We start from the raw sequence: 26,808 nt of genomic DNA, 5'->3' as shown, positions 1-26,808 counted from the left end.
TGTGGCTGGGTTGGTCAGTGGGTAGAGCAGGCGCACGTATACTTGTAGGTTTAGGCCTCGACGCAGAGGTCGAGAGACAATTTCCTGCATGTTTTCCTTCTCTCTCTCCCCCTTTCTCACCTAGCTGTCCTGTCAAATTAATAATTGATAATCAATTAATAATTGTTAATCTAAAAAAAAAAACAGCATATATCACAAAAATGGCAAATATATAAAAATCACATAAAATTATCAAAGTGTTCAACTGCTATATATTACATAATACCAAACTATGTGTAAAATTATAACTTTAATAGCTAATTTTTGTTCAAAATTATATATATATACAGTATATATATATATATATATATATATATATATATATATATATATATTTATATCTATACATATATATCTACTATTTGACTGTATCACTAATCAATGTGTTTTGATGAATGCAGTTGTTTTGTTGATGAATTCTGTGCTTTGTTGTTCACAGACTGACAGTAAAAACACACTGCCGTTGGTACTGACAGATCAAATTCAATCTTTGTGAAAGAGCTGAGAATTTTTCTTTCACAGAGATGCAGAGTGATTTATGTTTCATCCCATTGAACAAATCCCTGGTACCACAGAAATGTGCCTGAAATACACAGTGCTTTTCCAACAAAAAATAAAAAGTAGCAGTACTTTACTCTTTTGATGAGGGATATAACACATCACTCTCAGCTCTTCATGTATCCATTCATTCACATTAGTTCAAGTGGATTCAGTGCAGTCATACCCATAGTGGAAAAGATATGTTATCAGAAGTATCGCTCTGAGATATTTTGCACAGTAGAAGATCTCTTCAAATGTATTTTCCGAGGAAGTGGGTTTGGATAGACACCAACACATTTTTAATCGAGAGCTTTGAGCCCGAAGAGGGAATGTTTGTACCATGGCCTAAATCTCCATTAATACACAGGGAATGACATCTTACATTTTATTCATTCTGATAAAACCTTTTTCAAATTATGTTGGCGTTTGAGCATGTCAAACTGAATTTACACAGGAGGTATGAGGCAGGAGATACTGAGGTTGCTGCAAAATCCAGCAAAATTAATGTTTAAACATTAAATTGAATTGTTTGGAATAAAATGACAAGAGTACACTGTCACCTTGTGTTGTGTCCACACTAAAGCAGCCTTTCGATGTTGCTAGGTAAGCCTGGCTGCACTGTGTTGACTCCTCCACTGTGACTTAAGTTCACAAGCCTTTAACTCCAATTGTCAGCTATCTGCCTCTGTTTTGCATGGTGTGTCTGCCGCTTGCACAGAATGCCGAGCGGGCTGACTGGTGCGAAGACCCCACCGTACTCCCAAACCTGGTGTTCCTAGGTGACAGGCGTGTCACTGTGATAACCCTGCATGGAGCAGAACGCCTGCACCCACTGCGACATACATGTGATCACAGTTTAAGAGGTACAAGGTCACATGGGTTTGAAGTCACAACGCACAGAGAGATCTTAGGGCGAAATATCTGCACCGAGAGACAAATGAATACAATACTGTATATAAAACATACAATAATAAAAAAGAATGGAGAGGTGATTGTTGCTGGCAGGAGTAATCACACACACTATATAGGATTCCTCTTTCCCAACATTTGCTTTGATACACAACAGCAGCGCATAACAAATGACAATATTTGACGCTTCTGAGAGCATCCAAAATGACATTCGCCATTAACTTTAAAGAATGAATTAATAATTTGGGAGCTCAAAGAATCCTCAAAGGACAATAACAAAGGCAACCCGTTTGTTAGCGGCAAGTGACATATGTTTAATCTTGCGTTTTAAACTAAATTTAATCTTGAATCGGAGCAGCATATAATCAAAGACACTCTTTGAACATTTCATCTCTGAGTCAAACAAAATGAGACTGCCAGGCTTGACAGCAAAGACAGCCTCACATAGAAGGGAATAACATTAAAAGACAATTCTGCAATTATCAGATGTAGCCCTGATTTATTTATCATTACAGGCATCTTTGGGGAAACAGGAAGTTGTTCGGCACACAGGCAGCTGCCAAAAGAAGGCGTTTTTTTAAAGCATGCATTGGTCTTTAGGCTGTTTGTTGTGCCAGTTTAAAACTGATTATGATCTTTATCTGAGGTGAGAACACTGTTTATGCACACATCAAAATCAGAGATAAGAACAAATTTAGCATGAAGATAATTAGTCTGCAGCCACACATCACGCTTTTAGTACGAGAATCCCCAGCATCACTCATTTTGATTTACAGGCAGTTCACCTTCTGGCTTTTCGTCTGATACTCTCAATCCTCCTCTCCATAGGTGCTACTGGAAAGCTGTTGTACAGTGCTTGGCAGGCCTGACAGCTGAGTGTTGAGAAGTGGTCTCCTAGGGGCCACACGGACACACAGACTGGGTGTGTGTTGGGCTTTGGATGGGGAAGCAGCCCCACTCAGGACTGGATCTGGTACCCAGCCTCTCTGCCCATCAGGGGAGAATAGGCCCTTATATCTGTTTGGCAGCTCTGGCACTGAGAAATTGCCCATAATCACCCAGATAGCAGACTTTTGTCATCCTAACTGCGAGTGGGAAACAGAAGGAAGGTGGATTCATGTTGGGTAAACTACCATCGGATAATGGTTGTTCGAACAATATCCGGCTCTGGAGCGAGAATCTATCAAAACATATTGATCCTGGAACAAGAGAATTGGGTATGGCATGCGGAGCGCCTTTGTTTCTGAAAAGTGTTAGCTTCGCAGAGACTGTACTGACAGCATTAATATATTAGATGGTGACTGTTGAGAGCCGCCTGCTGAGGCTCAGACTGTAACTGCTGCCTGCTAGAGATGCTTTCCTTTTGTGTGTATTTCTTATCTATTACAAAAACAGTGGCTTTGACCAGCGAGTGTGTCTCTAATCAGAAAAGTGCTTTTAATTAAGCTCATTCTTCATCTCCACTTGCAGCAGATTGACTCTTTCACTGGGGATTTCTCACCCTATAAACCTGCCCAAGAAAACTGAACGACTCTCCTCCTCTCATGTTTCCTCTTTTGTTTATCCTGATGAGGACTGACTGTCATTGAGTAACACTGAGTGCAGGGAGAATGGCCTTATTAAAGAGGGTGGAGGAAACCTGACGCTCTCAGTGTGTGTGTGTGTGTGTGTGTGTGTGTGTGTGTGTGTGTGTGTGTGTGTGTGTGTGTGTGTGTGTGTGTGTTGAGCAGTGACATTGAGCAACACTAATGAGATAGATGTTCATTAAACATTGCAGAGCCACCAGGCCAATAAATCCAATCAGATAGGACAATGCCTGATTGAGCTATTAACAGGGCTGCAGGCTCGGGCTCTTTGCTCCCCTGCTTGTTTTGACAAGGTCTGTATTGTCAACTCATTACTGCCACAATTCAATTACGTGTGACGTGTGATGACAAAATACTTTATGGTTTCACATTTTAGGTGAAAACAATTCACGGTGTAGCATTCAGTGAGGGTGCTGTATGTTTTTTGTTTCACTCATCACATGCACTAAAAGAATATGAATTCCATGTCATGCAGGCACCTTAATCTTACTCTCATCATGGCTGTGATCAGAGTAAACATAAGTCAATTAACAGAGCCGATCAGTTGATAACTTTTGGAGTTGCTCTTAGTAAGCTGAACTTAGTTTGGCTTCTGAATCATTCTACACGCGGCAGGCAGAAAAATAAACTGCCACGGAGCCCACACCAAACACAACGAGGAGACCGGGGACAACGTTGGCGCGCTCATCATCGCAGAGAAGGATGCTTAAGCCAATCGATCAGAGTGACTTCTCATGCACCAGGCTCCAGTTTGTAAAATTACTTGTCATCATTAATTACAGTATCACACAGTTAGTTATGGTAAGTCAAACCAAACAGTGTATGTTTGATTTCCTCCATTCCACACTGTCACATTAACCAACATGATTTGAAATCAAAGGTCATTTGAGGAGAGAAAAGGAAGGGACAATCAACACAGTCAGACATGGAGGCATTATGACTTTGCAGTCATATGTTGACCTCCGCATTAAATGTTTGTCTAATACCAGGTATGTCTGGTGTCACCTGGGTTCCCTTTCTACGTGACTCCTCTGGCTCTCTGCTTCAGCCAGTTTTCTTATAATGAAATTTCTCCAGACTAGGGCTGCCACCTCTTGGTCGATTAGTCGACTAATCGGTCGTTTTGGTCTTGGTCGACTAAGATTTCTTTAGTCGATTAGTCATTTTTTATGCTTATTCATACTTAATTACTTATTTCCAAGAAACTTCTGAGCACATTTATGGTAAACACAAGATTTAAAGTGGTGCTTTTGCAGGATTAATTGTGGAGAAACTCAGTTTTACAGATGGTTAATTAATTACATTTATATTGTGCTTTTCTAGACTTAACCACCTCTCAAAGAGCACAGCTCTGTCAATTAAATCAACTAATCGATTAGTCGACAAAATCCTAGTGTTAGTCGACTAAGAATTTCTTTAGTCGAGGACAGCCCTACTCCAGACCTCTGTAAGCTTGACGAGAAGGAGGCTAACTCAACTTTTATAGTTCAGTACAGGTGTCATAACTCTGCTTTTGCAAACTTCCTACAGTAAATTTTTCAATCAAAATATTAAACTCAAAGCGTTTACATTATCATTAATTAAACCAAGTGTTTTAAAGTTTGGGTTGGTTTGGTAAGTTAAGGTTTGTTGCAGATACCCTAGTCTCACTTTGTCAGACCGTCCTCCACAGCGCTGCACAGGAGGGTCTGGCTAGTCCACACCGCATTCCGGGATGGGAGAAAAACGTGCTGTGGTTTACTGGCATTTCTTTAAATCAATCACAATCGTCTTGGGCGGCACTAAGCACTATAGACTACAGATGCGCTAACTTACCTGCGGACCCATTGGGAATCCTGGGTGTGACTGCCCCAGGTGACTCTGCTCAGAAGGACTGCTGCTGGTGTCAGACTGGACTGAACCGTCACGAGCTCCTGGGAGAGCAACAGACAGAGATCCATGTAGAAAGAAAAAGAGACAACAAAGAATCCACCTTAGATCAACACAGACAATATAAGTAGATAAACACACAACACAGACCACGTGATATTACAACACAGAGTGCTGTACGGCGCAGAGGAGGGCAGTTGGGAAAGAAGGGGAATTTGTATTTAATGGCTTTATCAATAAGCGCTGTAGCGCTGAATAAATTACCAACCAGCGGAGAGGCTCATTGATGGTGGATGATGCATACTGGCGGGTCCCTGATGGCCTAGATTACCGCTGAGAGATAGAGCTCCACCACAAACGCTGGGCCATATTATTCAGCCATTTACATCACCGAGTATCACTCATCTAAACCCACTCCCCCGCCCGCCGCTCTGAGCCTGCAGCTACGAGACACAATTAGACCTGTTTGCTATGAGGGCAGAGTGGAGTGGAGCAGACAGGGACATGATAATAAGCTTGCTGATGGCTGCAGGGAAAACAAAGAACACCGCCGATTGGTATCATAGCAATCCCCATCTAACAGAAACTCTCAGCAATGCACTGAGTGTGGATTGCTCTGGAAGGTCAGAAAGGCTGCTTTGACCCTCACCCTTTGACCTCGATGATGCCTCACTGTTGACACAAAGACTTGCTGATTGCAAAGACGAGTAAATCTTGCAGAAAGAACTGTCAGAAAAATTACAGTCTCTTATACGTCTTTCACCAAACTGACTGTCCAGAAGAAAAATACCCACTGACTAAAAATTACTTTATTTAATTTACACAGAATATTAAAGACTTTGTGTGTGAAGGGCAAGAATGTGCAAAACACCTGAACCAAACCAATAGCCTTGTGAATATGGACAAATATCTAATAGTAGTATAAAAAAAATGAAACTACAGTAACATCCAGGATGATTTTCTGACAATAAAAGAGATTTTTCTAATTTCAGAAAGACAGTTGAAATGATGTGGGTTCCGGGGATAAATGTCTTTTGTAATAAGTTTGTGAAGGTGAGAGTGTAGTGCCGCAGAAACAAAATGTGAAAAAACTACTGTATGTGCTTTTATGAATAAAGGACTGACAGGCTGTCAATACAGTGGATAACATCTTCTCACTGATTCATCTCACTCAGGTGTGTCAATAACAACTTCAGGCCTGTTATTGATGCCAGCTGCCATGTTTGACAACACTTGCCTTAACCTGAGTGAACGAAGCTGTCCCTGATCAAAGTATTTCAGCTTTTTCTTTGGGTCATTTTTATTACGTTGTCTCGATCCGTGTATGTTTTACTTATTTTGGGGACAAAGTGCCACCAGTATTCAACATCTTCTTCCTTATATGTTGCGCTCTGACTGAGTTTTGAGTTTGAGTTAAGGCACAACATTTCTTTGTATGCTAAGAACTTTGATTTGTTTTCTGAAATGCCTCACAAATTAGTTTTTAAGGCCCCGAAAACAAATTTTCTGAATCAGCCTATTACTACGTGTCACTGGGTCATACATGAACACACAATTTTTGTCTTTGCTCGTCTCACTGGTTTGTAGTGGGCGAGGCTCAATTGGAAAAACGGGATGTCACGTACTTTCATGCACCGATCAGGAATCAACAACGTTTGAATCAAAATCTGGTAATAGCAGGTGGGTTGTTTGCTTGTGTTGCAAGGTACGTTGCAAGAATGTTTTTTTATTTTTTTTTATTTTATAAATTTAAACTGAATGATGCTTATTTACGTAGAGTTAAGAAACTGAACATGAGGTGAATACATCTATTTTATTCAATTATCAAAAACATGAGTACACTTCCCCTTTTACAAGCACAATACAATTGGCAAATTTATTTTAAAAACACCAATGTGATAATGTTACAAAAAGGTTTTGAATGTATGATACACAAACCCCCACAAGAACATCTTTTTATATGGAGAGTCTCCTTCAAACATCAGCTCTTTTCTACAATAAAGTGGATTTTGTGAATGATGAAGTCAAGCCAACTATGTGGAAATGGGTTGAAGGCCACACAACCTCATCAAACCGCACAATTTTGGCAATGAATACAAAAAATGTAATCACATTTCTACTGTAAGATTGATTTCTTAAATGGAATATTGTGGCTTTTCAATAAAGAATAAAGCACTGTTTTTTTATTCATGAACAGAATGCATAGGCTTTTTCTTGTTCAACATACAGGGCATGCAGTGGTTTCTAGTCCTTTTCTAAACGCTTCATAAAAAGTGGACTATTGCCAGAAAGATCTCATTGCTTGTCAAGTATATTTATGCATTACAGTTTAAACCCCCTCCGCCAACTAAAATCATTTCATCTTTACATAAAATCCAAATAATTGGTGAGTGGTATGACCTAACAAACCTCAAGCATTTGATGGCTGATGTGAAAGCCCAAGGGGAGCCTGCTTTTCTAGCTGGTTTCTACCTCTGGCTGGCTGGCCATGCTTCTCGATGAAGGGCCACATCCTCTCGCTTATCAACCTCGCAACGCAGTGGATATTTTGACAAGCCAGTCTCTTTTCACCAATTATTTCACCCATTATGGATCATGTTGTGTGCAGCCCCACCCTGCACACTCAGTATCTGGAATTAAGATCAATCTGGACTTACAGGAAATACTTTGTGGCTGTATTAGAGTCGATAAAAAGCAACAGATAAAGTACAATATCATCATAATCTGCTGTATAATTTCACATTTATTTTTGAAGGGGGGAATATTATGAGCCCATATTTTTTTTAGTGGATTTCATTATCGATATAGTCTCACATTGGATGAAATTTTGATCAAATTAAAGTAATGTATTTCAGTCTGATTTTCATTAACAGCAACTTTCCGAACATCTCAAAGGCAATTTTCTAAATGCTGCTGCTGCTGCACTGTGATAACATAAAATAAACGAGCAGTGCTATTGAACAACTTTTGCGCCAGTGAATTATCAGTTTATCATCATAACAAAGCCAATTGGCTAAATGAACATATTCAGCTGTAATGAAAGAATGAGACTTCATACCATCATCAATAGGCTCCAAACAGTATGACTCATGACTGTAGTTAAGATATTAGTTGTGAATAATGTATTCTATCTGATAAACAGTGTGGGAGACTTACTGAATAACGATTCCTTGATGCCTTCATTTCACAATAACTTAGAAAGCTTCATCCCCTTGCAAATATCAGTAACGTTAACACGTTTATCGCAGGGGGAAAAATCGATAATAAATAAATACACATGCACATCTTCCCCCAAAGGATTTGTGTAATTTCTTTAACTAAATTAAATAGCTGACAGAAGAAATGCCCAGGGAGTCAGTCTTCAATTCTTTTTTATTACTAGAATCTTTGTACATGTTTTGCTTTTCTTTTCTTTATAAAAAATCTTCTTATCCAATGTGAATGATTCTTAAATAGATTTCCAGATGGAGATTAATACGCTATACAGGGGAAAAAAAGAAAATTTCTCGATCAAACCTTTACTAAAAAGAAAGTCCTTTGATGCCGTGATTATACGCAGGTTACACAATGGGTAAAATGGAATGAATGGATGTATTGATGTGACGAGAGATGAAAGTAGAGGCCAAACGGATGAAAGAACAGGCGATGCACATTCAACATAGCTTTACATTTATCTGGGACATTGAGGCTTCATCTTCCTGAGAAGTTTAGTCATTCTAACAGTACAAGTGGCCTTAAATCAAAACTCTTGAGTCCTTAAATGTACACATATTCAAGTTTTTCCACAGCCTTGACCTAAAGAGGATGAATGAATTTAATTTCATGAATCAAGTCTTATGAATTCCAAACTCACACTAACAGTGAGATGATATTTTCAGTGAAAATGCTTTTTTATGTAAGTGAAATAATTAAATGTATTACAGGGAACAGACTGCAAAGAGTGACTTATGTCATGGAAATATTGCCAATATCCACCACTATATAAATTCTCTTTCATTGATCACCAAAGTGGCCTCTGGAGAGCGACTTTCAATGCCACACAAGGCAGAAGGTCTCTCTGTGCTGTGTGTGTTGGGTGGTTGGGGGCAAAGAGCCATATTTATTTGACTTTGTTCGTCTTAATGCAGGGTGCCCCAAGGACTACACCACAAAACAATTAGCCTCAATTCATAAAGCAATCAGCATGCCACCTTGTCTAATGCAACCGCTTCATACATTGACAGTCTGAATAAAATGGGTGTTATTGAAAGCTTTGTGTTCATGTTAGCTTTCGCCTCAAAGCATTCATGAATCAATTTTGCCCATAAAAGAAGCTTTAACACTTAAGCTATTTTAGTGGAAATGCATTATGTAAGTTGTCAAATGTACGAGAGAGGCCTGGTAACGATTCAGGCTATTCAGAATGAACAGCCAACCCCCATTTTTATAATGGTCCTTTTCTCTCTGGCTGAGTGCATGTTTTTGCTATTAAGATGGTGTCAATCATTTTGCCACTGAAATCTAATCCATGGAAAATAATTTCACATGTGAACACATTTAAAAAGACTAAAGATTATAAAATGATTACATTTTTAATTGTTATAATAAATGGAATTATTGAAGCAGAGATAATTATTACAAATATATATATATATATATATATATATATATATATATATATATAAAAATATATATATATATTTTTTTTAAATTTTTTTTTTACAAAAACATGCAAAACAGCAATATGATTTTCATTATTAATGTGTGTTGCGATGTTGATTCAGAGCGTTTGTTGGACAGCGATCCGTGAGCTGTTGAAGCGTAAAGGATAGGCCCAGATAAACAAGCCACATCATACACAGGCTTTAATTCCGTCAATACACAACCAATTGTCCCAGATTGTTTGACCATTGATTTTGTTAATACCGCTTGAAAAGTTGATGTTGCATTGCAGAAAGAGAAAGAAATGTAGAGTGACAGCTCATTTCACTGAAATTGTTCTATCTAAAGCAGCCTGGAGTAAAGTCCAAAAAGAATGGCTACATACAAGGCATTGTGCTGTACGGAAGAGAGCAGCCTATATGCAGTCTCGGCTTTATAGAGATTTACTTAACTCCTTGTAGAATGCAAGAGGGCCAAAATCACCAGTGATTTAGCTCAGTGTTTCATTACTCCCACCAAAGCCCTTAACAATAACACAGGGCATAATCTGCTGCCAATAACTCCAGGTGCTCTTAGTCAGATGGCTCCCTCTGGACGGGCAGGGAAGTAATACTCTGTTTAGAGGCTGGGGTGGAGAAGCTGCTAAGGATAGGTCAATACTGTTTCTGGGGATGGAAAATCACCAGAGATAGACTTTTGAGTGGCTGCCTGAAACACTATTAGCTACATTATGGCTACTGCTGCTGCTAGGAGAGCTGTCATTTACTTAATTAAGAGCCCAGCGCAGGGCAAGAGGGAGAAGAGGCCACAACACTGTCTCTGGGCCTCTAACATTAAAGCCTGATTCCTCATTGTGCAAGGGTGGAGACCTTACAGGGGAGAAAAAAAAATCTATCTCATTCATTATTCTGGCACAAAGTGGAATTATGGAGTTAAGGAATTACATAGGAGGTGGTGCCATGGAGTGTGCCGAACAGAAAGGATTTTACACCTCAGCAGTTCTGTTACTACTTCTGAGGTGATCGTTAAGCCACAATCAGCGGAGGGAAGACTCAACGACAGAAGAAGAAGCACAGGCACAGGAGGAAATGGATGCAATGGTGTAATAGATGTCTCCACTGACTGGAGGTTTTAAATGTAAACAGAAAATAGTACACTTGAGGTTGTAGTAAGCCCCCAGTTTCTGATGAATGGATGGAGAATCTACATGCAAACGATGCTTAAAGCAGTGAGGACCCTGTGCTCCAACACTTATGCTCTCACTCGTGGCCTCAGGTCTTCACCAAAAGGCTCTTTGACATGAGAGTGCTCTGCTCCAGCTCTTACCTGTCTCTCCCTTGATGCTGGAGTGGAGATGGAAGCAGCACAAGCACAAGAGGGACCAGAGGAAGGTAAATTGGTGAGAAGAGGCAATGCCCATTTCAAAGGTCAAGAAGGAAAGATGGTGTGATGAAGAGTGGAGGATGGAGAAGGGAAGAGGAAGGGGAGGGGAGAAGAGGGCTTTTGGTGTTGTATCTTCACGGGGGACTTGGGGGACTTTGCACATGAGCACATCTGTTATGGAGTGTCCTCCTCATTCCCAAAGCAATGTCAACCTGATTAGCTCAGGGTTGAAAGAGGCAAATAACAATCTAAATTATTCTTCATCCTTTTATAGCCATCAGCGAAGGCGAGAGACGGAGATGAAGACTAGCTTTAGAGAGCTGTAAGCCTTTTAGGAGATGCCTGCTTCACTATTGCTCCTCCTCCTAAATTACTTAAATGATATTTGCTGTAAATAGGATTCTGCTGACGGTAGCCAGCAACCCTGTGCTGAATAAAGGCTATCCTCTCACTCTGTGTCATTTATCTTTTTTCATACTTTGTCTGTTTAGAAACCCAAGGCTCTTATGACTAGTTGAAATGATTATCAACCAGTTAGTTGATCTATAGAAAATTCATCGGATTTGATAATCAATTTAGTTCATTTTCACGCAACAATGGCAAAAATCTTTGGTGCCAGCTTCTCTAATATCTGTTTTATATCATGTAAAATTAAATATTTTTTTGGCTTTTGGACTGATCAGACAAAACAAGACATCTGAAGACATGCCATCACCTTGGGGTTTTGGAAATTTTCACTATTTTCTGTTTTGGGTATATAGACCAAACTTTTAATTGATTAATTGAGAAAAATAATCAGCAGATTAAACATTAATGAAAAGAATCTATAGTTGCAGCCCCTATTCAATCAAAGAACAAAGAACAAAATCTAACTGCACAAAGCTCCATAGTTACAAACTCTAAATGAAACGCAATTAGTCCATTAGTTGATCGACAGAAGGTTAATCAAGATATTTTTTCCAATTGGAAAATTATTTCAAGTTATTTATTAAGCTAAAATGTTGAACATTCACTGATTACAGCTTAAATATGAGGATTTGTAGATTTTTTTTTTCAGTTTTACATCATTGCAAATCAAAAATATTTTTGTTTTGTGAAAATATCACCTTAGGCTAACATTTAGTAGAATGAATGTTTAATGAAAAATATAATTAACAGATAATATCGATATTAAAAAAAATAATTAGTTGCAGTTGACCTTCAAACTTGTATCTTCAAACTGAAATCACTTTAAACAAATCACTTTTTGAATTTGTGTCCATCCTGCATTGCATCTGGTCAGCTGCAGGACATTAAGAAGTAGCCAGTGGGGTGTGGGGGCATTCCAGGGTGGAGTGTGTGTGTGTGCTTGTGTGTGGGTGCGTGAGGGGCCAGACACCCACATGTCATGCCTGACACATCAGCCTGCGCCCCCCAGGCTATCGGGCACTAATGCTGCCTATGTCCCACTTTCTCCCCTTGCCCCTCCTCACTCGTTCCTTCTGTCATAGAGGTTTTATAACAATGGATCACACCAGCACCGCAACACACAATAACACCAGGTGCTACAAACTGCACAAGACTATATTTTACCTCCACTGGACCTAAGCTAAACAGAGTTTATCTAGAAATAAGTTTATCCAAGTCTTGTATTAGTTGTTACTGTATTCCCCTGTTGCAGTGATATTTACAGAGCTGAGTGGGTAAAGGTGGAAACAAGCAAATAATCATGTAGCTAAAAGAACCAGCCCAACCCAACCCATCACACCCCACCCCTCCCAGTGCATTATTCTGGTGAAGCAGACAAATAGTGGAAGGAGGGACGTCTGGAAATAGTATTGCTTTGAAGCCCATAACTCTATTCTGGAGAAAAGAATCATCACAGTGTTATTCCACATCCTCAGATATAAAGGGAAAAAAACATAATAACTTCTCGATAGCCTGGATCTCCACTGGCCTATACTAGCCCCCCCCCCTCCGCCCGCCCACAACCCTGTCTCATCCACCATACACCCACTACTCCTACCTCAATCTTTGGTTTCAAAGGAAGCGAATCAGCCAGAAGGACAGAAGGTTATGCATTAGTACTGGTCATTGCTCAAAGAGCGAGCGTTATAAATAATAAAGGCTTGTGAAGGACACAAGGGCTGTGGGATGCATTTTTGGTTCACGCCACACAAGTCAAAGACAAGACTGTAATTTCTATTCCGAAAATGTGACCCTTGCAGCTTCAATTACATCTCAACACCAACCGTGTCCGTACCAGGAGATGTGATGCCTCTTTGTTAGCTCTACATGAAAGGCTTATTGATATTGGTTATGAAGCACAAGCTACACAACATAGGTTTTGCTGAAAATGATTTTCCAACTTAAAGACAGCATATAACTAAAATAAATGCATATTGAAATTCAATTTATTTTCTCCACAGCTATCCACGTACAGAACTTGTGATGTGCTTTTGTTTGGAATACTTTCTAGTCAAGGCAACAATAAACTTCTTGACTTTAAATATACAAACAGCAGGGAGAATTATATTGTCAGTTATTTTGAAGTTCTTTGTTTCGCTCAAAATCATTTCTGCATAACCAAGCATCCGTGAAGCCTGATGACCTTTACTGCTGTTTGCATCAGGAACAAGAAGTCTGCCTTGTGCCCATCCTCCCTGTCCTCCATGCCGCGCAGGGATCGTGTTGCTGTAGCCATGGGCGTTGCGGGCACATTAGCAAATGTATTACACCTGCTTTATAGGCATGCATTAAGCTTGTTTCCAAGTTTGTGCAGACAGCTGAAATCCCCATAATGAGATCCACCTCCTGGGGAGAGACTTGTTCTCCCTCGATCTCCTTTATCCATTCTTATTTACTCAGTGTGGCCCATTCAGCACTGGGTTTTCGCCACTTTATTACTTAACCTCACCACACAACATTACGAGGCTCTTTGCATCAGCAAGCAGCCTATCCCACCATGCATCGTGCACACTAAGCTGATTACACAAAAATAATAAGAACCTGTGCCTCCAGCAGTGCGTGTGTGCGTGTCTCTTTGTGTTTATGTGTGTATGAATTTGTAAAGGCAAAAGAGAATTGTGCACGAAAAACAGTAGTTTTATCCCATAGCTACATTACATAATACTATGAAGTATGCACTAAGTATGTTAAGATAGAAAATTAGTGTATTTTACCGTTTTGAAATAAGAATACATTATGCAAGATGGTAAGAAATCAAATCAAGTCAATCAAAGTCAAATTGTGACTTTTAAAGGCCACTGCAAATGTAAATTGGAACTTACAAAAAATTGAAAATTGTCCAAAGATTTAATATTTATCTCATATGTTTTCCAAGTGTGCTTGAAGCTGTCTCTCCACTATTCGTTTTAATTTTATCCAGCTGTGAGCAGCTCCTTTCTTATGTGTAATGTATAATGAAACAATAGTGTTTCATGTTTGTTCATTTTGGCCCCTTATCAGCAAAATACTAGATTAAGAGGTGGAAATTGGATCAAAACATGGTAAAAACTCAAAATATGTGATGCCTCATTTCCTGTGTATGGTTTGCCTTGACTTGACTCAACTCACTTGTGGTACCAGGTGCTTTTCTCTATTTCCACTGCTGACAGTACCCCCTCAGTGTAGGCCAGATTCTCATCTGATCGCCATAGCGACAGCACGTGAAACTGCGTGACATCATCCTTAACGCGACACTCACTGGATCCATCCGGGAACAGAAGAATTTGTCAATTGTACTGCATAGTGTCGGGCGTAGTTTTGCGAGCTAGCGAATAAAATGATTGTGGTCGCTATTGATGGTCGTTTGGCTATTCAAAAATGGTTAACGAAACCTTCACATTGTAAAATAGTTGGAAGCTACATTTAAGGAAAAGTACTGTAGCTTTTCTAATGATACAACTCTAAGTACTTTCCAAAATAAAGTTCTGTGTGGCTGACTAGTCCATGAACAGTAGATGAAATTAATTTTTGATTGCAAGTGAAACCTAATAAACCTGGAAATACACAAAGGCCAGGAGAAACATTACAGCAGATGTGGCATTCTGTGTGGACTTTTTGTTCTGAATGACCTCCAATACCAGGAATCAATGAAATGCTCTTTTGGGGAAGGGGTTCTCTAGGTGACCTTTGTGAAAATGTTCCACCATTTTGGCAGAATCCGAATAAGTGCAGATCATTTCATGTGGACAGTAAGTGTATGAAATGAGTGCTCCTGTCGTTCCAGCCTGGCTCCCTTTGACAGCATGATGATAGAAGCGTCACATCCTTGGGAGAGTAAATGCAAACTGACAAGAGATGAGTTTGGTTGCTGAATATAATACGGAATTGTGCTCTGAGTGTCTTATTATCTTGTCTGTTGATGTCTGAAAGGGGGAGATTTGCTTGAGAAGAGAAGACAGAAACTGTAAGCATCCAACACCATTCCGTCCTTAAAAAAAAAATTGCTTGCCCTACTAACCACAGCTTTCCCACCTAATGTCCACTTCTACTTGGAATAAATACAAGGCGGCAGGATGTTTGTGGTGCCTCGTAGCCTCTGTTAGCTGAAGTGGAAGACTATTTGCACAGGCAAGCTTTTAGGAGGAGCACGACCCTTTCACCACTGCAGTAAGCATGTGGTGGGTGTGGAAGGTGGACAATTTACTATAGACAAACATGACCGCTGCTGTCATTGTCTCCAACTGACTTCTCCTTCTCACACTAGCACAAAATCGTATACATAGTATTAGGGGACTAAAACTTAAGTCATACATCAACTCTGCAGGGAAGGAAAGTTGTGGTTTACCCTCTAGATATAAAAACACATATATGGCACATGTAATCACAGCACAAAGTAAATATGCAGCGATATCAGTATTAAATGATGATTCAAGTCTGTTCAATAACAGTATAATAATGTGTATCGAAAAAGATCTAATGTATACTTTCTGGGAGTATTTAACTAATTAGCCATAGGTGGTCCAAAGCAGAAGACTTACAGGCTATCCTCGCAACTGTGTCAATCATACACTGTGTATGCATGTGTCTATGTAATAAAAGAAACTACTCTAAACTTAGTGAACATGTGTTTAGTTCTTACTGCATTTAGGATCATTTGTGTTCTGTCTTTACCATAGACACAGTAATACTTGAATTCAAGAGGAGCAAATTAAAGTCTTAACATGATTTTCATTTCCTTGAAACTAAGTGTGTGCAGTTATTCTGTGCATGGGATAAGCATGTTGGTTTGTGTGAAAATGCAAGTCATGAAAAAAAAAGGACTATATCAGAGAGATTATGCAAAAATAACAGCCGTAAAACAGAACGTTTTCATTTTTCTATACTCTGAAAGTGAGGAATCCAAAGTATTTTTGCTTCTTCGCCACAATGAAAGTAAAGGAGAATAATCTTAATAGCTTCTTAAAACTTAATACAATCTCCTTGCAACCACAAGAGTTCACTGCAAACACAAATACAGACAAATGGGGCTCAAATAACTACATAAAATCCAACTGATGTACCGAACCGAATTATTGCATCTTAAAAATCAGGATACCTTTTACCTGTATGGCCACATGAGTTACGCTCAATTGGTTTGAGAGAGGTTTCATAGACCCCACTCAACACATAGGGGGTAATGTGATCCATCAAGTGCAGTTAAAACATTAAAGTGTCCAAAATGTTCACTCAAAAACTTCAGCTAGATACAAAACAAAACAAGGAGACTACCATCTAGACTGAGTAAAAAAAGGTGAGTGACCAATCACTACCACTAAACCTTTCCCTCCTGTCTGGTACACACACACACACACACACACACACACACACACACACACACACACACACACACACACACACACACACACTTCTTCCCTCCTATCTCCCCCTAGCAAAAAATACAGTGCCACATCTCCTCGTCGGCCCCTGCCTTTTTCTCTGACAAGTTATGTGGGCAGCGCTTCCCAAACCAAACCTGCCGCTGGCAAAGCCCAGGGCTCCGCCACTGGGCAGAGAGAAACCATCCCCCAAAAAATTCTCACTAGAGAGGCTCTGACCAGCCATCAGACAGGCCATCAGCATCAAGCACAATATAGACACAAATCTTAATCTTATGGTTTAAGAAATACAATACAGCCATACGTTACTTGCATGTTTTTCTTAAGTAATTTCTCATTGACAAAGGCGCATTAGTAATGTCAAACCAAAATAGCTTAAAATATAAATAAATAGTAAAGCATTTAACAACGATTAAGTGTACATGCACATGAGAAAAAGCAGCAAAAGTAGCATGTGAGCAGCAGGAGAGGAGTCAGATAGAGACTGATCAGAAACGAAGAAAGAGACTTGATGCTTATTAAACCAAATTAGAACACTTCAGAGAAAAATCCTTGTTTAGAAGTCTCTTGCCTCGGGTTATTCTTGAAAAAAAGGATTTAAAGGACAGGTGAAATCTCACTGATTAGATTTGAGCGTAACATTTGGCTCTCTCTCCTCCAAATATGTATTTTATTTCATTCACAAATGTTTGGCAAGCTAAGTATATAGGCACTATACTATATGCTCTGCCACTTCCCAGGACACACACGCGCACACACACACACACGCACACACACACACACACACACACACACACACACACACACACACACACACACACACAGTCTAAAGTAATGCACTGTTTATACATTTATACTGCAGTATAAATGTATAACCAGCAATAAAACAATAATGCCAGAATCTCATACTAAGAGATACACGCACACTAATAAACACACAGTTTAACTTTTAGAAATGCAAAAACAGACAGACCACCACAAGCAGAAGTGACAAGATAGTTTGTCTAAATATACAAAACATTTTTTGGTCACCTTGCATCCACATAAAAAACAAATACTATAATAATAATAATAATAATATTAAAACTTGACAAAAATGATAAATGATGAGGATATGTTGAGCAAATCAGCTCTACATAGGAAGTCTTTCAAATTTGTTTTGCACAATATTTTAGAATGGTCTCTTTAAAGAAGCTTTTTTACTGAAATTAAGCTAATAAAAATAAAGTCTTAGAATTAATTTGTTTAGTGTAGATGAATACATTTCACAAATACTAAGGATGAGAGCACACAATTTCCTTGAAATTAAATATATAAATTCAAGTTTAAATTCTGTAGCTTTGTCCATAAGGAAAAATCTGCAGTTTACTGGATGCTGCAATTTTATATAAATACAAATATTCAGTTTGTAATTATTTCTAATTGTAATGATTATAAAATCTCTCTAATGAAGGTTTCTGAGGAAAAAAAACTTAAGAGCTACATTACCTTTCTCATTACATCAAATAATTAGAAAATTTGCTAAAATGGTAATTTATATCATTATGCTTATTGCTTCATAATGAGGCCCAGGGATTGAATTAGTCCACATCATAAAACACACACACACACACACACACACACACACACACACACACACACACACACACACACACACACACACACACACACTGATTTAGACACAACCAAAATAGAGTGTGAAGACTCAATTAATGAGATAACTGCAAAAATAATGAGGCATGCTGATATAAAAAATGGCTAATTTTGAAGATCATTTGCAACTGAAGATTCCAAAAGACTAAAAATTACTGAATAAACTTAAAATAAATAACTGTAAAAAGAGTCTCTGCAATATTCTAGAAATAATAATATTATATCTGATGTGCTGATGATAAATCTTATATTTGCCATAAAGTAGAGGTTTAAATTTCACTCAGCACAAAGTTATTAGTTATCTGCATAAGTTGTGATTAATTCTAACACTGTAACAAATACAAAATTTTCTCCACCAGGATGACGAAGGTGGGGTTAAAGCAAAAATCCTGACCAGTAAAATCAGATTTGTAAGGGTCAATTACACTTTTAAATACATATTATATAAAGGAGCATCATGCAAAGATGCAGAAGGATCAAAATCATCCACTAATGCTTTTGTTAACACAAAATTACATCAAATACAATTTCCCCATGAAGACAGTTAAGCTTTATGTGAGCCGAACATTAACTTGGTCATTGCACTTAAACTAAGTTTGCTGCCTGCCACTGCTGACACCTGTCCCAGCACTGGAAGCCCTCAGTTCTCACCTCACCGCTGCCTAAACCAGACCTCAGCAAGCAGCTTTATGAAGGAGAAGGGACAAACGGGAGGCTTGAGCCGACTTACCGTACAGCTTGTTGGGAGTGCCCTCTCTGTCCGTGGCCTCGGAGGGCAGGAGCAGGGGCTCGTCGTTCAGATCGCTGTCTGGGGTGGCCGCTTTGTCGTCAGCCCGGAGTTCTGCCGCGCTCATGTCGCTGCGCAGGGAGAGCAGCGGCTTGCTCAGCTGCCCTGTAATCATCGGATCCTGGAGGGAGCTGGAAGCCCAGGTGGGAAACAGGGAGGAGAAAAAAAAAGAGAAAACACCCCTAGTTAGATGTGCTTCGGCGTCTTACCCTCACCAGCTCCTTCTCTATGTCTCTACTCACTCTCTCTCTTCCCAGCTTCTCCTTTCTATCGCTCACTCATCACTCTCCCTCTCTCTCCTGCTCCCTCCCTCTCCAGCTCTCTCTTTTATCTGAGGCTGGTGCTACCCCGCTGATACTGTCGGCTGCTGCCTGGTGAAGAACTGTTACGGATCGCGTGGCGTTACCATTATACCCTGCAGTCCTAAAACAGTGATACATCCATCTCCAAGGGCTCATTACTACCTGACATGTGCCTCATCTTCAGCGAACACTAAGCTGACAGCAGTCTACAAAGGAGGTCCATGGGCTGTGCGCTGATAAATAAATGAAATAAATATAATTCTACATCTAAAAAGAAGATATGAGTGAAAATACACACTAGTGATTATATCAATTTTCACATAGTTGGGGACACAAAATGAGATCAAAGGTGACATATTGCAGCAGAGTGTGAGGCAACTTAAACCAAAGGCCTGATTTAAACAAGAGATGAAGTCACTGATGTTCCCAAAATTTTCCCTCAATTATTTTCATTTTTTGTCAGCACTTAGAAACAAAAATAAAGAGCATCTACATGACATGATTAGAGCATTATCCATCTGAACATCTTGGAATAGATTCAGCTAAGAGAAAAATTAAGAGCTTTGAAATAATCGGAAACATCCCAGTTTAAAACTACAAAAAAACACGGCATGCTTAAGAGCATTTTATGAATGCCATCAAAGGTTTAAATGCTTCCATCAGGACATTCTATCTTGAAGAAGATCCAATCTACAGATATGTTTCTGACTTTTACAAATATCAAAAGTTTAGTTTCTTAAAAGCCATTTCTCTTACCTAAACAAAGCTCCAGAAGAAAAGAGTAAAAAAAAGTGTTCAGAAAGTCCAAATGTTGAAGTCAGTCAAACAGCAGCTAAAACATGCCACCACAGTGCAGAGTTAGTACATGCTTTCTACTGAACCAGAAGCAGCCTCCTCAACCTGTGTGTATCTGAAGGGCAACCACAGGTTCAAGCCTGAGGTTGCTTCCTTAGACAGGCACTGGAGATGTCACCTCCTCCTTCTTTCTCTCTCTCTCTCTCTCTCTCTCTCTCTCTCTCTCTCTCTCTCTCTACCTCATACCTCACACACACAAACACACACTCCCTCCTGCCTTTACTCCCTCTGTCTCTTCCCCCTTGTGTCCTGTGACTGGAGAGCTCCTCAGACAGTGTTCACCCCACCTCAGGCTCTGAGACAGACACAAAGCAGCAGGACTAAGGCCCCTTCCTTATTTATGAATAAAGTCCAACCTAAATATATCTGAGCAAAGGACAGGTGCCCAGCACATATAGGCACAGATAGGAAAAGAGAGGGTGAGTCTTATCTTGCCCCTGAACCAATCAACACCCCACCCCACCCCCACCACTTCTATCAGGGTGGTCGATGAGTTCCTACCCAGAGGGACCTTTTTAACGTGCTCATCATGAGAATCAGTCCTCTTTGATATGACACATGATAATCTATGAAAATGTTAATCAATAGAAATAGTTTAAGCTGTCGTTAAAAAACGTGAGCTGGCTGGTCAATACTCATATCCCTGGTAACAATGTCAGTAGTCATCAGGGCTTCATTTGTGGAGCACTTAAATGTGGGACACTGCGCATCAATGCACCTCTTTGCCCGCCGAGGTAAACACATTTTCCCCTCTGTCTGAGCCTGGCCACACTCTGCATGCATTTGGGTCCACCCCCACCTCCAACCTCCTATCCTTTGAGTTTCTTGATAGGTCCACTGGAGGGCAAAATTAATACCTAATTGAATCTTGCAGTCATCAAAATAATCAATAGTTTTTTATTATTTATTCTTCACAGTCTGTTTACTGTTTGAAAGCTCAGAGGGACAGGGCAGAGAACAGGCAGCCCTGAAATTTCTACCGTTTCACAATGTAATTTTCACTGGGGCATGAGAGTTTGCAAGACCTATAAAAAATGAGAGCAGTGTTTTTTTGTTAGGATGTGAGGGGAAAAAATAAAGGAAAAATGGGAATCTTTGCCCCAGTAGCTACGATGAAAAATAGAATAAACAAGCTACTGACACTTCAGAGAAGGGCAGGGTCCTTTCTGTCCATCCCTCCATCTATTTCCCTTTCTCCTTTTCTCCTTATTTCATCATATCAGGAGTGTGGCGGTACCTCTCTAATGCTGGCATTTCTCTTCCTGACAGACTCCAAACAAGTGCTGGGAATGAGATCAGAGCTCTAATCTTCCCCTGGCCTCTGAGGCTCGAGGATAAGGGGCCAACACATCTCTCACCATCTTACACAGCTGTTAATTATCTCATTTCAAAACAGTTTGCTCTGCCCATTTGCAATCATGCCACCAGGTTGGGCTTGTTTATCAATTTAAGCTCAGGAAGAAATGCAATTACACATAATGGGATAACTGTAATCTTATTGTAAAAATGCGTAATAAAAAGGGATATTTAAGAATTACCATAAGAAATTACATTATTGATTCTAAGCAGTGGATGTGTAACAGATTAGCTTCATTTTTTAAAGTAACCCTCAGACCTCTGATTAAAGCAATAATGTGAGTTTGTCCGTGTGTGTGTGTGTGTGTGTGTGTGTGTGTGTGTGTGTGTGTGTGTGTGTAAGAGGGTTGGCGGGAGCAGACATGAGGGAGGTTTGTCTCATTTCTTTTCTGTTCACTCAGTCTGGCCACAGCTCAGGAACAGGTTGCAGGAACAAGAAAAAGCACTTGATCCCCCCCCCCCCACCTCTGCCTACTGCTCACCCATACTCACCAAACCCCCCAGTGGCTGAATAATCAGTGGTTAGCAGATACCTATGCTAATAGCTATTGGTCTTACCAGTGTGAGGGACACTGTGTGGGGGGGTTTCAGCCTGTGACCGTCACACTCCACACCAACACTTGAGCCTCCACTGGTTATAAAACAGAAAATATTATGACAATTATGAATATTGATGTGTTTTTCTGTTTGATCTTATTCATAATAATCTCTAATATTGATACCAGTATTCAACATAGACGGGCCAAACAGCTGGAACAGTACAACAGATCTATAGCTGTGCTAGAAGTTAAAAGTTAGTATACAAAAAAATTATGTATTTCACTGTTTTGTGCTTACAGGAAATTATGCAATATATATACTGACATACATCATTCAAACTCTTACAGAAATGAATAGTGTGATGTACAAGTGACTGTGCTTGTAAGAGGGTGAAGATAACAGCAAGAACTAGCTGAAGAGAGTAAAGTTGCATACCAGTAGAGCTGCACTGATTCATTGATTAATCGATTGACAGAAAATTAATCAGCTACTATTTTGATAATCAATTTATTACATTAGTTATTTTTTAGGCAATAACATCACACATTTGCTGGTTTTAGCTTTTCAAAATTGAAGAATCAGATCCTTTTCTTTGTTGCAAAGAAATGGCAAATTGAATATCTTTGGTTTTTAAACAGATGGTCAAAAACAACAAGGAAGGTGAATGCATCATCTTGGGCTTTGGGATATTGTCATTTATTAAATTTCTTTGACACTTGTAGACAAAATGAATTAATCAATTAATTGAGAAAATAGGCGGATTAATCAATGCTGAAAATGATCACTAGTGGCAGCCATATGTACCAGAAATAAAACTTTCTCTCATAAAAATTGACTTTGGAATGTCTGTGACAATAAAAAAAAGCAAAACTTTTCTGTTTCTTCTCCCAAAGATTTAATATACAGTATATATATTTTGTTTTCCAATATTATCCTGTCAATCTGTCTGATTATTGTAATATTTTTGCAGCTCTCTCTTGACCCTTTTTCTTTTGACATTGCAGTGCGGAAGAATAGTGCACAACAACAGTACACTAAATGTTTATTTTGTTGTTATTTTTGTTGTTGTGTTTGTTTAAAGATGTTTATATGTATACCTAATTTTCTAACTTCTCCACTGAAACACACTACATATTCTAAACCTGCTCAGCATTATTATGAAGTATGAAACTGGGATACATGTTATGTGTTCTATAATCTCCACAATGCCCTGGTGACCTGCCTTGTGCTCAGTGCATTCTGAGATAGGCCTCAGCACACCTGTGACCCTAAACTCCAAAAAAGGATGTGGAAAAAACATTAAAAACAAGGTTTAAAATCTATTGTCAGCAAGTACTCTATTGCAGCTTTATTTTAAACTCATGATCACTATTCTAAGTACCCTACTGGCTAAAAAGCAAATAAATTCATACTGTCATTAGCTGATTAGTTTTGCTGGAACCTAATGAGTTAAGAACTCCTTGTAATGCAATCATAATGACCTGAGTAATGAAAGGACATAGATACAGACAAAATTAATATACGATATCGGCCATAAGAATTTAGTTTTCATTGCCAAAATAAAATTTGTTAAATGTGTCACTTTTCAGTCACTCTTTTATTTAGTATACCAGAAATAATTTGGAATTTAAACAATATATAAATTGAAGGCTTATAAACTTCTTATAATGTGTGTATGTATTTAAGGAATGTTTTACACCAAAAATGACTGTAAACATGCAAGACTGTATGTAAGATTAACATAACAACAAACATGTTGGTGTTTTAAGTAAAATCTTTCTGTTATAGTGTTGATTTGACTACGTTTAAAAATAAATTAAAAATAACTATTTCAAAACTAAATACTGAACATTTCATGTTATTGTATCAGTCAAAGGCCAACGATAATTCTAAAGCACCTATTTTGAATATTCTGCTATTTACCCTACTGTATTGGGCAAATATCCCAAGACCCAACTGTCTAATGTGGAATGTTAAATGATGATTTGTCTCCCCCTTAGGGTTATTAACCAAACTGTTCCCCTCTCTCATGAAAAATGAATCATTGGTAGCTTAACCAAAGCACCTTTATGCATGCAGACATTGATTAGTGCTATTAATGATTTCTGTGATTTACAGAATGAAAAATGTGGTAGGTTTGTATTATTTTATCTGTAACATTACTAGCTAATCTTCTTCCACTGACTACACTCTATTGGAATAGCAGCCCGGTAGTATAAGTAGTCAAGATTTGAGGAGATTTTTTTTGCCTCTCTCATTAATATGATCAGCAGTTATTCCTCTCTACACTACTAAAGCTAAAATGCTCCCCAGTGGATGGTCGGTGGGTCAGTGAAGGCTGAAGGCTATCAAAGTAGTGTATTAAAAGGAGCTCTTTGAAGCTTGTAAACCACGGTGCCCAGCAGGTCCACAACAAATAGACGCCTCTGATTGGTCAGGTGTGTGTGTGCGTGTTTTTTGCTAGATCGATCCACGGAGCTGACATTCTGGAGCATCAAAGCTTTCAGCACACTAATCTGACTCCTCCTATGAGGGCAAGGGTTGTTTTTATTATTTTCCTTTTTTTCTTCTTCTATGAAATGCTTATACCTCAGAGGGGCTCCTGCATGCTTATCATATTAGAGTGGGCGAATCATGTGTTTTAAAGGTTTGAAAGGGAATGAAAACATATTGAAATCAAGCTCAGACAATGTATAAATAATGCAAAACAATAGAGAGAGATGGGGAGAGCAACAGAGAATCACAGGGCCATCCATGGGGCATAGCATTGGCAGTAGAGGAGTGACACCGCAGAGATTCACACACCAATGCTCCTCAAAGTCAGTTTCCCCTCACACTGTCTCTGGAGACCTGCGCCACATACACACTCATGAAAGGTGTGAAAATCTGATTTCCCAAAAAGGATCGGTAATTCTCTGTGAGGGTGGAAGCCGCAATCAATAAATCATTGCTAAGTAGATTGTAAAGAAAAAAATTATTCCCCCTTGGTATCAGTGCATTAGAATTCTCCTGAGGATGGATGAGGCAAGATGGGGGTGTGAGACAATCTCAATAAAGAAGAGGCAAATCATACCTTTTGGCATTCATCTGGACTCTGGCAAGCAGCTGTCAGCAGGGTGAAGAAGAACCAGGAGAGAGTCGACTAATATCTGAGGGATTCCTTTGGCCATCAAGTCCAGGAATGTCTGGAAATATACAAAGCCAATAAGCTAATTGACTTCCTTTACAACATGCATGAACACAGCCTTCTACATCATTTTAATGTTGAGATTGTTTTGTCCTCGTCCGTTCAAGCAATCATGAAAATGCCCCATGGAAATAATATGTTTTACCATTTTACTAATATCTCATGTGCCCTATAAAACATAGAGACACAACGACAGAGTGGTGCTAGGTTTTCCCTAAAGCGTAACTTTATCCAGACTGCACACACATAAACCCGTGCAGGTATGGTGGGAGACCATGGCTGGAGTAGCCTACTCTATCGACAAAGCTAGATTCATGTTTCCGTTTCCCCTGTCGCAAATTTGGAGCATCTAATCACAGAGTTGTAGTGTTCACCAGGCAAGGATTTAATAATTGGAAAACTGCATTTTAGGAAAAAAAAGGGGATTTAGCAAGGTGAAGCTCTGCTCCTGGCCGGAGGCAGCATGGAGCTCTCAGCCTCCTGCTGAAGCTCTGACGGCAGGTCGAAGGTGGCAGTGAAGCAGCTCTGGGTCTGGCGGCTCTGGGCAGGGCTGCCGTCTGATATTGTGGCATCAGTATTAAATTGAGGTTTAACATGTCTTGTAGTAGCAGAAAATAGCAGTCCACTTCCGTGTTTTGGTACAGTTGGTTTTTACACCTGATGCGACCAGTATGGGTGTACACATGAACTTTACGGAGACCACCTTTTCAAGTGGACTTGGGCAGAAATCATGTTCATACTAATCAATTGAACTGGACTTGGGGTCAAGTGTACTCGGATCAGGGCCCAGGTCCCTGATGTAAACCCTTACTGCCTTATATTCCATTAGGCCATAGTTTTATGTTTTTAAATTGTCACCTGTATTTTACTTTACATATAAAGATATTTCACCATCAATTGGTGCATAAAAATGTATTAGAATGCAGGAAATTAAGTGTTTGACGCTCAACATTTCCTGGGGGAGGGCCCCCAAACACCCCACTTACTGTGCCCCCCCAAAAAAAAGCCCTTCTCAGCCAGCAAAAACCGTGAATTAACACTAATTGTTGGTGCCCAACCAACATCTCTTACTGCGCGCCCCCCCCCAATTCAGTCTACAACCGGGCCTGGTACAAAGTAGGCTACAATATATCTTACTGAAATGTAGTAGAGAAGAAGAAACGTTATAACGTTAAAGAACAAAAAAAAAGAAAAGTAAAGTAGCCTACCATAAAAGTAGCCTACTTCAAAAACTATACTTGAGTAACATAAGCTTAGATGTAGTTACTTTTCCATCACAATAGCCGCCCATCAACTATTTTATCCACCTATTCCAATTGTTTAAATTGGCATAATATGAAGATATGCTTTGAGGTTAAAA

General features: G+C 39.3%; 1 protein-coding gene across 2 annotated transcripts in view; it reads right to left on the bottom strand.

Moving 5' to 3' along the window:
* Positions 1-26,808, bottom strand: part of pou6f2 (POU class 6 homeobox 2) — a 76,503-nt gene that overhangs the window by 49,457 nt on the left and 238 nt on the right. The window contains exons 2-5 of one of the 2 annotated variants that reach the window (XM_028569183.1): positions 25,335-25,446; positions 22,280-22,352; positions 19,152-19,339; positions 4,890-4,987 (exon numbers count right to left, since the gene is read on the bottom strand). In XM_028569183.1, the coding sequence (XP_028424984.1) occupies positions 4,890-4,987; positions 19,152-19,323 (270 nt within the window). In that variant the 5' untranslated portion in view covers positions 19,324-19,339; positions 22,280-22,352; positions 25,335-25,446. The remainder of the gene's footprint in view (positions 1-4,889; positions 4,988-19,151; positions 19,340-22,279; positions 22,353-25,334; positions 25,447-26,808) is intronic. The other variant, XM_028569182.1, reaches the window with a different exon arrangement.

This window comes from Perca flavescens, chromosome 22 (genome assembly GCF_004354835.1).
Source record: "Perca flavescens isolate YP-PL-M2 chromosome 22, PFLA_1.0, whole genome shotgun sequence".
NCBI lineage: Eukaryota > Metazoa > Chordata > Actinopteri > Perciformes > Percidae > Perca > Perca flavescens.
Note: the sequence above shows the minus strand (reverse complement) of the source record. Positions and strands in the feature narration are given on the sequence as shown.